We start from the raw sequence: 11,353 nt of genomic DNA, 5'->3' as shown, positions 1-11,353 counted from the left end.
CAGGCACCTCCATCTCTGTCCCTGTTGCCCAGGTTGGGCAGCCAGGCAAGGTTCCTGCAGACAGGCTGAGAACACCATGGAGCACAGCCTAGGGCCTGGAACCCACCTGGACACCTTTTCCCCAAACATGCCACGTGCAAGCAGGGGATGAGGCCCCAGGGTCCCATGGGGCCACACCCAGCCAGGAGCATGGTCCTGCCCAGATCAGCTGAGTATCATGAGCTGAGCAAGGTCATGTCCAGGCAAGAGAAGCTGCCCTAATGAGGGTGCTGCTGGCCCAAAACACCAACAAGGAAGGTCAGGGCGTGGCCCAGCTTCCCTCTGGGGAAAACACTACACAGCCTGGAGGGGTATAAAAGCCCTAGAGCCCCAGAGCACCCACACACTCATCCACACTCACGCCTTCCTCTCATCTCACCTACTCCAGCTCAGCCCCAGCATGGCCATGTCCTCCATGTCCATCTGCTCCAGCACTTGCACTGAGCCCTGGCAGGTGGACGACTGCCCAGAGAGCTGCTGTGAGCCCTCCTGCTGTGCCCCCAGCTGCTGTGCCCCAACCCCCTGCCTGACCTTGGTCTGCAGCCCAGTGAGCTGTGTGTCCAGCCCCTGCCAACCAGTCTGCACCAGCTCCTGCACACCCTCCTGCTGCCAGCAGTCTAGCTGCCAGCCGGCTTGCTGCACCCTGTCCCCCTGCCAGGACTGCTGTGTGCCCGTGAGCTGCAAGCCCGTCTGCTGTGTGCCCGTCTGCATTAGAGCTGCCCCCTGCTCCACCTCCTCATGCTGCCAGCCCAGCCCCTGCCCCTCCTCCTGCTGTAGACCCTCCTCCTGCCGTAGACCCTCCTCCTGCTGTAGACCCTCCTCCTGCTACAGACCCTCCTCCTGCTGTAGACCCTCCTCCTGCTGCAGACCCTCCTCCTGTGTGTCCCTCCTCTGCCGCCCTGTGTGCAGACCTGCCTGCTGTGTCCCCACCTCCTCCTGCCAGCCCAGCTGCCCCCACCCAGCCTCCTGTGTGTCCCTCCTCTGCCGTCCCACCTGCCCCCGCCCAGCCTGCTGAGGCCTCTCCTCAGTTCACAGGATGCTGATGCTGACAGGCACATCCCCAAGGCCAGCGGGCTCAGGTCCCCCATCCCTGCCAGTCCTCAGACCCCCTGCGCTCCCAGACCCACCTGCAGCAGCCCACCCCAGGTCTGGGCAGACAGGATCACTCACCACTCTCCTGTCCTCAGCCCATGGAGCCCCGGGGCCTCCACACCCACTTTCTCACCCAGGCCATGTCCCTCCATGCTCTGGGCTGGGCTTTCCCTGACCCTGCTCTATGCTGGTTCCAATAAAAGCTATGCTGTCCCACGCTGACCCTCTGTGCTGACTGATGCTCATGGGCAGGAAGGTGGTGGGAGGCTAGTCCTGCTCTGGGGCTGGGCTTTGGAGCCTCTTTCTGTCTAGCTGTGGGGACCTCGGGGGCTCTCAAGTAGGACACCTGGAAGGCCCTGTCCACCTCCTGGCATTGCTCTGCCATCCAGCCACCCCCATATCCTGTGGGGCTCCCACTGTGCTCACTGGTCCAAGTCCCTTTTACCCTACTGGTCGAGGACCCTCCTCTCTGGCAGACACAGCTCTTTCCAGGAGCAGAGTGGGGCTGTCCTGGACCAGGTAGGGACCAGCATTGCTGTGCTGGGAAGTGGAGGATGTGGGGATGTCGCCCCAGCTGGCCCAGGGCCTAAGAGGTACCCTTGGGGATGCACTGGGCATCACGGGCATGGGCAGCCACAGGGGGCTGTGGTCTGCTGCAGCACGGGGCATGCTGCTGGGACAGAGAGACCCAAGAGGCAGCCACCAGAGCTCCGCCTGCTGGGCTGGGGTGGGGCAGTCAGGAGGGGGAAGGTCAGTGGTGATGGTGGGGCACTCCCAGGGCACTGTGAGAACGTGGGCAGATCAGGGCCAGGAGAATCACAGGAGCATGTGTCCTTATGTAGCCCGATGTGGCTTCACACAGGACAGAGCAAATCTGAGAATTACAACTGCAGAGCAAGGGGACACTGGTGAGGTGGACAGTCACTACTCTGCTCATGCACAGGAGGTCCTAGGTCTTTAATAACTAAAAGTCACAATATGGGGAACACACTTTAATTGCCGGTATGATAAAGGATGGCGTCATAGTTGCACCTGCTGAGGCCCCCGGTGAAGAGTGCACACACACTGTGCTTGGTCTGTGCAGGTCCAGGCAGACGAGCTCCAAGGTCTTTACAGCATCACAGACACCACCTGAGTCTCCTCACCATGCAGGGCTGGGGAGCCTGCGGCCTTGGAGCACATGTGGCCTTCTGTACCCTTCAGCACGGCCCTTGAACTGAATCCAAACTTTAAGAACAGTAGCAGTAGTGTTTGTGTTGCCTCAATTCCTAGAAGTGGGATTTCCAGGGCAGAGCGTTTGTTGATTTTACATTTGAGATACTGACCCATGCTTTCAAAAGCACTGTGCCAAACTGTGCCCACCAAGAGTGAGGTCAGAGAAAATGGTGGTAGGAACTGAAAAGGCCAGTCCTTCCACAGAAACACTGACCAGGAAAACTCCTGTTAGAATCAATGTTACCTGAACTGTGGAAAAGAGGAGAAGGCCGTCCCATCCCACCATGCCCAGCAGGGCAGAGGTCCTGGGACGGGTGCTGAGACCACAGGAGCAGAAGGGACCTTTGCCCAAGAGAGTGTTTACCTGAAGGACCCACACCAAGGGCTTGCCTGTATTTCCCCAAACTCAGAGGTCTCTCAAGGCAGAGAAGTGGGCTGTTTATCAGAGCATTTAAAGTTAACAAACCAGTCACCTCCCCAGGGGCAAAGGATGTCAGCTGGGCAAACAAAGGAAACACCCCCCCCCCCAGCCTGGGGAAGAGCTAGGGAATGAGACAGGTTGGGGAATCTGAGCCACATAAAGAGCCCACATATTCCTGAGAGCCTCGAGGGCCACGTGTGCCTGCAACGGGGCTCATGCTCAGGGAGGACTTAAGAAACTCTGGGTGCTCCTCCCTGGCTGAACTGCAGGCTCTGAGTGCAGGAAGTGAAGGTGTGAGGGGAGGCGGAGGCAGAGCTGTGAGCCCCGGGGTGTGTGAGGCCCCAAGGCAGAGGCAGCTGCAAAGCTCGGGGAGGAAACTGTCTTTAACTCTGGAGGTTGAAGGAACTCTGGAAAATCACTATCTGAACTAATGGAACGGTGACCACGTGTGGCAAAGAATACGATTATTATAAAACAATGTTAGAAAAGTGACAAAATGAAACAAGCAAACAATCAAAAAACAACTACAAGCTACAATAATCAGCAACAACAAACTGTGGAGAGGGAGGAGACCATGAATCCAGAATTATCCCATTTTGATATTATGGTCCTGTTTCCAACAAAAGTTTTAAGACAAGCAAAGATGCGAGAAATACAACTTATTCCCAGAAGGGACAAAGCAGTGAATGGAAAGTGTTCCTGGGGAACCCAGGCCATTGCACTTACTAGACAAAGCCTTTAGATACAGTCTGTTACACAGGCTCCAAACACTAAATAAAACCATAGACAAAGAGGTAAGACAAACCAGGAGAGTGAAGTGTGGAGGACGCCAAGAGCCAGACAACCTCTGAGCAAGATGATTTGCAGCTGCAGGACAGACCCTTGGGCAATTCATCTGCAGGTGCTCCTTGCGGAGAAAGGGCCCAGCCCATGGCGATCCTTAGGCACGCAATCATTATCTAACACTCCCCTCACCTGTCTTGTGCTGTCTCAATAAAAGTCTACTGTGGAGGTTGCTTGGGCTACCCTGCAATCAAGGTTAGCCCGCCTCCTGCAAGCTTGTACTTCTAATCCACATCATGCCTGGTTCCTTCCTATAGCGATAGAGACCAGGGCCATAGCGGCCATAGGGGCTGTGACAGTGAAGCTTCCTCAAAGAGGGACTATCAATAGAGAAACAGAAATTTTTAAAAGGAATCAAAATAAAATTCTGGAATTGAAAAGCACAAAAATTGAAATTTGAAAATTTCCACAGCAGATTTGTGTGGGAAGAATAATTAGTGAGTATGAAGATCCATCAGATGAAATATTCTAGTCAGAGCTGTAGCTGAAAAAGAAATGAAGGACACCTTCTAAGGCCTGCGGGACAGCTTCACATATACCAATGTGCACCTAACAGGAGCTCCCGAAGGAAAGTACAGAGAGGAAGGACCAAAAATACACCTGAAGACATAACATGGAGTTGGGGGGAACTCCCCAAACTGCTGGAACACATTAATCCCCACCTTTGAAACATTCAACTGGAATAGACTGAAAGAGGTCTATTCCACAGAGAGACACGTTATAATTAGTGTCATGTTTCAAACACAAAAGGTTAATCTTGAAATCTTCTGGAGAGAATATTAACAGCTGATTTCTCATCAGCAGCCATGGAGGCCATGCCTGGCAAAGACAAAGCAATAAAAACAACAAAGAAACAATAATAACAAAAAAACCACACACACAAAGAAACAACAATAACAACAAAATCCCAGAGGCCAGAAGGGAACAGGCCTGGGGGGCCGGGGGTGTCACTCATCAACCAACTAGTCTATATGTGACAAAGTCATCTTTCAGAAATGAAGGGAAAGTAACACATTTCCAGATAGCGAAAAGCTGGAGTTAATCACTTACAAGAAATGCTGAGACTAGCGGAGGCTGAAACCAAAGGACCCCGGACAGTGACTTGAGCTTTGCAGCTCTAGGAAGGAACAAAAATCTACAATGAAGATGTCAGTTTGGATAGGACACACCACCCATAGGTTCACAGGAATCTGACCATTACATACTATCTACTTTATGGGGCACAGATATTCAGAGTATCCCCTTATAATCCTTTTATTAAGGGAAGGCCCATGGTGATGTCCCCATTTTCATTTATAATTACAATTACTCAAATCTCTGTTCTCTATCAGTGTAGATAAAAGCTTTCAGTGGTCCCTTTCACAGAACCAACTCTGGGTTCCATTGATCCTCCCTAGCATTTTTTTTTCTTTCTTTTTTTTCTGCAGTTCTTGGCCGGGGCTAGGTTTGAACCCGCCATCTCTGGCATATGGTGCCATCGCCCTACTCCTTTGAGCCATAGGCACCGCACCTCCCTAGTGTTTTGTGTTAGCTATTTCTATTTTCCTGGCTCTGCTCTATCTTTATTTCCTTCCTTGGGCCAGGTTGGGGTTTAGTTTGTTCCTCTTCATCTAGATCCTTAAGGTATAACGATTGCTAATTTGAGGACTTCCTCTAATTTTAAATCCCTCCGACGGCTGCTCTTCCTGCATCTCGTAGTTTGTTGTGTTTCTTTCTTGTTCGTCTCAGACATTTCCTAAATTCCCTTCAGGTTCTCCTCTGACCTGTCAGTGATCTAAGGGTTTTTTGCTGAATTTATACATGTTTGTCAATTTCAGGGCTTTTTCTTTAATTGATTTCTAGTTTCTTTCCCTTGTGGTCAACAAAGGCACTGTGTGATTTCAATCATTTTAAATTACAGGGACGAGCTCTGCGTCCTAGTCTAGTCTTCAGTGGAGAATGTTCTGGGTGCCCCTGAGGATGTGTGTCAGCTGCCCTGGGGCCGAGTATTTCTGCAAATGTCTGTCAGCCTCGCTGGCTCCTGGTCGCTCTTCAAGTCCCCTATTTCCTCATGAACGTCAACTTTGTTCATTATTTGTTTTTTTAACTTCGATGGGGTGGCTTACTGAAGTCTCCCACTCTTATTGTAGATCTGGAACTGTCTATTTCTCCGATTCTGTCCATTTTGCTTCCTAGGCTTTGGGGTCTGATGTCAGGGATGTGTGTATTTACAATTTTATATCTTCTAGGTGGGTTGACATTCATCAGTATTTAATGTCCTGTGGACACAGACCCAGCCACTCGTGCTGCACGAGACCCTACCTGCCAGTACCCACATCCCTGGACATCTGGCCCGGCCTCCTGCCCCCAGGCCACAGCCACACTGCTCCCAGGGCAGTGCCCAGCTGCTCAGGTGCTTCCCCCAGAAGCTGAACCTCCAGGCCGCCTGAGGTCTGGCCGCATCAACCAAGCTGGAAACAGAAGGCTGCTGCTGCTTCTCTCCTAGACATCTGGGGACGTTCACCAGGGAAATGATTTGTGTCTGTCGTTTTCTTTGTAGGAAGGAAGGCTTTTCATTTCAGATTCTATTTATAAATAGATATGGGATATTTGGATTTTTCTTTCTTTTGTGTTGATTCTGTGTCTTGACAAACACACAGCGGTGCCCCCACCCCCACATCAGTACGAGGTCTCTGTTCACCTGTGAATTCCCCTCATGGCCTCTAGTCAGGCCACACCCCAGCGTGATCCCTGGTGGCCACTTTTTTTTTTTGCCCCTTTATCATTGCCTTTTCACAGATGCCATTTACATGGATTCACACAGTGTTTCCTGTTTTCTCATCTAGTAAATGATTTCAACAGCCTCTTTGCCAAAGAAGAAATACGAAGGCCACATAAATATGTGGAAATATGTCAACATCATGAGTCATCAGGGAATGCAGAGTTAGACCCCTGAGCTCCTCTGCATGCCTGGCTGACTGCCGTAACAGGGAGTCCGTGTGCAGGACTGGGAGAATATTCTTTACAACACCCTCTACCCCAGTGGTTCTCAACCTTCCTAATGCCATGGCCCTTTAATACAGTTCCTGTGGGTCGTGACCCACAGGTTGAGAACCACTCCTCTACCCAGTCAGGTCCTGAACATTGGTTCCCACCATCCCATTCCAGGAGACACAAAAGCCCCCACCCCACTTCCTAGCCATTGGCTGTGTCCTGCACCCAGGCAGATTGCTGAGTGAGAAAACCCACAAGAACCAGTGCACTCACTCCTCCACATGTCCCTCTGATGGGATCCAGCTGCTCAATTCTCAGCTGTTTTTGCCTCCTGGTACCTTCAAAGACCTTATTTGTCACCCCAGACCCACAGCCTCAAACAGACTGGGCCCCAGGTCTGCTGTGTGACTGAGCCCAGGTGGGGTGACGGCAGGCTCAAGGACGTCATGATGCAGGTGAGCCCTCTCCTGCCCCTTCTCCTCCCTCTTCTGGGCACTGACTCCCACATGTCAGGACAGAGTTAGGAGAGGGCAGGGCCAGCACAGTGGGGCTCCCTGGCCCCTGTTGTAGCCTTCTCCCCACCTGCCACTGTTCCTGAGCTCCCAAGAGGCTCCTGTCTACTCAGGGAGGACCCACACGGGGAGCACACAGCCCTTGGGCAGGAGCCAGGAGCTCTCCCTGGGTGCCACACATATCACGTGGCTGAAAGGACACCCACATCCCCAGCTCTTCCCCCATCCTGGCGGAACTGGTGGGGCGGTGGCAGCTGTCCATATGTGGTCAGCTTCTGTCTCTAGGAAGACCGGAGGGGGAAGGTCTGACCCAGATAGTAGCACTATTTTTAGCACAGCATTGCTGCTTCAGAGCAGCACAGGATACGCTACTTGACACCAGCACCTGTGCCTTATTTTATAATAATCTTTTTTTTTTTTTGTAGAGACAGAGTCTCACTTTATGGCCCTCGGTAGAGTGCCGTGGCCTCACACAGCTCACAGCAACCTCCAACTCCTGGGCTTAAGCGATTCTCTTGCCTCAGCCTCCCGAGTAGCTGGGACCACAGGCGCCCGCCACAACGCCCGGCTATTTTTTGGTTGCAGTTTGGCCGGGGCTGGGTTTGAACCCGCCACCCTCGGTATATGGGGCCGGCGCCCTACCGACTGAGCCACAGGCGCCGCCCTATAATAATCTTATAGAAATGTAAAAACACAATCAAATTACAATTGGTTGGGGGTGAGTATGTCCCTGGAAAAAGGCCAAAGCACATTATTTAGGGCAAGAGGCTCCTGAACTTCATTTACACCATATGGTGACCAGAGTGTAACCAAACATACTGATGCAGCGAGGGCTCCCTATGGCAGAACTGGGGGCGTGGTGGGGCTGGGAGGGCTGGTTAGGAGAAGGGGTGGGCTCAGGACAGGAAGCAGCACAGGGGCACGGGGGCAGGGGGGACGACCCAGGCTGCTGTCCTTGCCCTGAATGCACAGTCCTGCCATGTCCCAGACAAGGACAAGGTGGGCAACGGATGGGGCAGGAGGCACAGCAGCCGGGGGGTGAGAAGTTGTCCAGATCTGGGCCAAGGGGTCTGGGTCTAGTCACTGCATCCCTCACAACTGTGTCCACCAGCGAGTCACTGAACATCCCCAAATCTAGGTTATCCATCATGCGGTGGTGATAGTCCTATATCCCAGGAACGGGGGCTATATTGAAAGGGGGTGTTTGCACATGGGAAACTCATCTTATGTGCCGGCTTCCAGCAGAGAGAGCCCCTATCCTGGGGCTGCTGGGCTAGTGACTGGACGGGCCCAGGCACACTGGGGACAGCTCAAGGGATGTCCCCCCTACTTAACACCCACGGCCCTCACTGTTTCCAGAATTCAGCTGGGACCACACTCACCACACTGCTGCCCTCAAGGAACCGTCTGGGACAGGCTACATCCTGACCAGGCAGGGCATTTATGAGCTGGACAACATCACAGGCAAACAAATATCCCTAATGACAACCTGGCCCAGCACTCACCAATAAGGAAGGGGCAGCCCTGAGGCTGGGACAATAGGGTGGGAGGGGTATAAAAGCCCACAGCCCCAAGCACCCACACATTCACTCACTCACACCTTCCCCAGTTCAACCCCAGCATGGCCATGTCCACCATCTCTGTCTGCTCCAGCACTTGCACTGAGCCCTGGCAGGTGGATGACTGCCCAGAGAGCTGCTGTGAGCCCCCCTGCTGCGCCCCCAGCTGCTGTGCCCCAACCCCCTGCCTGACCCTGGTCTGCAGCCCAGTGAGCTGTGTGTCCAGCCCCTGCCACCCAGTCTGCAACAGCTCCTGCCAGCCGTCTAGCTGCCAGCCGGCTTGCTGCACCCTGTCCCCCTGCCAGCAGGCCTGCTGTGTGCCTGTGAGCTGCAAGCCCTTCTGCTGTGTGCCCGTCTGCTCTGGGGATTCCTCTTCATGCTGCCAGCAGTCTAGCTGCCAGCCAGCTCACTGCACCCCGTCCCCCTTCCAGCAGGCCTGCTGTGTGCCCGTCTGCTCTGGGGATTCCTCTGTGTGCTCCCAACAGTCTAGCTGTCAGGTGGCTTGCTGCACTCTCACCCTGTGCAAGCAGTCCTGCTGCACTCCTGTCTACTGCAAGCCTGTATGTTGCAAGCCCACGTGCTGTGTACCTGTCTGCGTTGGGGCCACCCCCTGCCCGGCCCTCTCCTGCTGCCGGCCCAGCCCCTGCTCCTCCTCCTGCTGCAGACCCTCCTCCTGCGTGTCCCTCCTCGGCCGCCCTGTGTGCAGACCTGCCTGCTGTGTCCCCACCTCCTCCTGCCAGCCCAGCTGCCCCCGCCCAGCCTCCTGTGTGTCCCTCCTCTGCCACCCGGCCTGCTCCCACCCAGCCTGCTGAAGCCTCTTCTCAAGCCAGAGGTCCAGCTCTTGACGGGCATGTTTCCAGGGCCCACTGGGCACCTGAGCCACCATCCCTCCACTGCTGACCTCTCAGCTGTTTCAATGTTGCCTTTTCCCCTCCATGCTTGACAACCCCTCCACCCTCCCACCTCATTCTGAGGGGCTCCCCAGCACCTCAAGAAGACCCTGCCCCCATTTCTCCTGGGACTATTTTTCACCATCCAGGCTCAGTGGCCTCACTTCAGCTACTCCTGGGGCCCTCTCAGCCAGTGCTAGGACCGTGCTTGCTGCCCTGATAAATCCCTGCACACATGCTGCTGTCCTCTGCGCTCTGGATCATCTCTGACTGAGCTGTGCTCCCATCCTGCAGGAGGCTCGGAGCCCATACACCCATCCCTCGGAACACCTGTGCTGGCCTACGCTGTGCTGCATCCCCACAGCACTTGTGCCAGAGCCAGAAGGGTCAACATTAGCAGCCCCTCTCCCAGGAATCCCTGCAAGTGGGTCCCAGAGGTAACAGCAGCAGGCACAACAGTGGGGCTGCCCAGTAGCCTGGGGTGGGGTCAGCCAGAGGAAGGGTCCCTCCCAGGAAACCCAGCCCCTCTGCCTTCACCTGGCCCATCCTGGCTGCCCCAGCATGTCCTGCTCCCTAGCCCTACATCCACTCTGTCTGCAGCCTCTTGCTCAGGCCATGAATACCCTGAGTTTTTTCCAACACAGAAAAATAAATGAAACTGAACTCCATCTCCCACACCCCTCCTGGCTCAGCAGCTGCCCTGAACCCCTGGAAACGGCTCTCAAAGACCCCACTTTATACCCTGCTCCTTCCCCCATCACATGCCCTTCCTGCCACCTTGACCGCTGGCCAGGACCATCACTGATGCCAACCTCAGGTTCTCGCTGACTCTGGACACAGAGCTGACTCCCAGGCTCCAGGATGGGGTCCTGTTCCCCTCCCACCTCCCATCCCCTCTGTGCCTGTCATGGACCAACTTTCTCCCACCACCCTGCTCTGGTTTGGGGCTCCCCCAGCCCGGATGCCCCCCCAGGCACCGCACCTACTACAGCTGCAGATGGCTGTGCCCCCTCTCTGAGGCTGAGCTCGCTCCCCTGCCACACCATCCTCCCCGCCTGGGCATCTCTGGGATCTGTCCTGCCTCTTGCCACCCTCACATCCCCAGTGAAATGTGGTCTTTCTTTTTTTTTTTTGTAGAGACAGAGTCTCACTTTATGGCCCTCAGGTAGAGAGCCGTGGCATCACACAGCTCACAGCAACCTCCAACTCCTGGGCTTAAGCGATTCTCTTGCCTCAGCCTCCCGAAGTTGGGACTACAGGCGCCCACCACAACACCTGGCTATTTTTTTGTTGCAGTTCAGCCGGGGCCGGGTTTAAACCCACCACCCTCGGTATATGGGGCCGGCGCCTTACCGACTGAGCCACAGGCGCCGCCCGAAATGTGGTCTTTCTGATCACCTAATAGAGGACAACAAACCATCAGAAAGTGAGAGAAGCAGACTCACAGCACACAACTGCCCCTGTGAAGAGACACTCCCAGCCCGCTACTCTTTGTTAAACACGGTCCTGAGGTGTCCCTCCCTCAGCCTGGACTTTGAGCCCTCAGGGACAGCAGGATGCAAGCTCCAGCCCAGCCCTCTCCCTTAGTTCCTGCCAAAAACCAGATCCCCAGGACTCTGACAGGCCACCTCCCAGAGAAAAGAGGAGAAAGTAGAGGCCTGCAGCAGCTGTGCGGTCTGTGGAGAGGGACACAGCAGTCTGCAGGAGGGACCTGGTGCCACACTCACAGACGCCCAGCGGCTTCTCCGGAAGGCACCTTCCCTCCCCCACTCCCTCCTCTCTCTCATTTTTTTTTTTTTTTTTTTTGGC

General features: G+C 54.6%; 2 protein-coding genes across 2 annotated transcripts; both read left to right on the top strand.

Moving 5' to 3' along the window:
- The first annotated feature begins 419 nt into the window (after window positions 1-419).
- Window positions 420-1,054, top strand: LOC128567265 (keratin-associated protein 10-3-like). The gene has a single exon (XM_053564385.1). It carries the CDS (start codon window positions 440-442, stop codon window positions 1,052-1,054), a length of 615 nt encoding a protein of 204 aa, XP_053420360.1. The 5' UTR covers window positions 420-439.
- Window positions 1,055-7,697: 6,643 nt separating this feature from the next.
- Window positions 7,698-10,887, top strand: LOC128567264 (keratin-associated protein 10-1-like). Its single transcript, XM_053564384.1, has one exon. The coding sequence runs from the start codon at window positions 8,717-8,719 to the stop codon at window positions 9,464-9,466; it is 750 nt and encodes a 249-aa protein (XP_053420359.1). The 5' UTR covers window positions 7,698-8,716; the 3' UTR covers window positions 9,467-10,887.
- The last annotated feature ends 466 nt before the right edge of the window (window positions 10,888-11,353 follow it).

This window comes from Nycticebus coucang, chromosome 16, assembly GCF_027406575.1.
Source record: "Nycticebus coucang isolate mNycCou1 chromosome 16, mNycCou1.pri, whole genome shotgun sequence".
NCBI lineage: Eukaryota > Metazoa > Chordata > Mammalia > Primates > Lorisidae > Nycticebus > Nycticebus coucang.
This window is presented reverse-complemented; position numbering and strand designations above follow the sequence as displayed.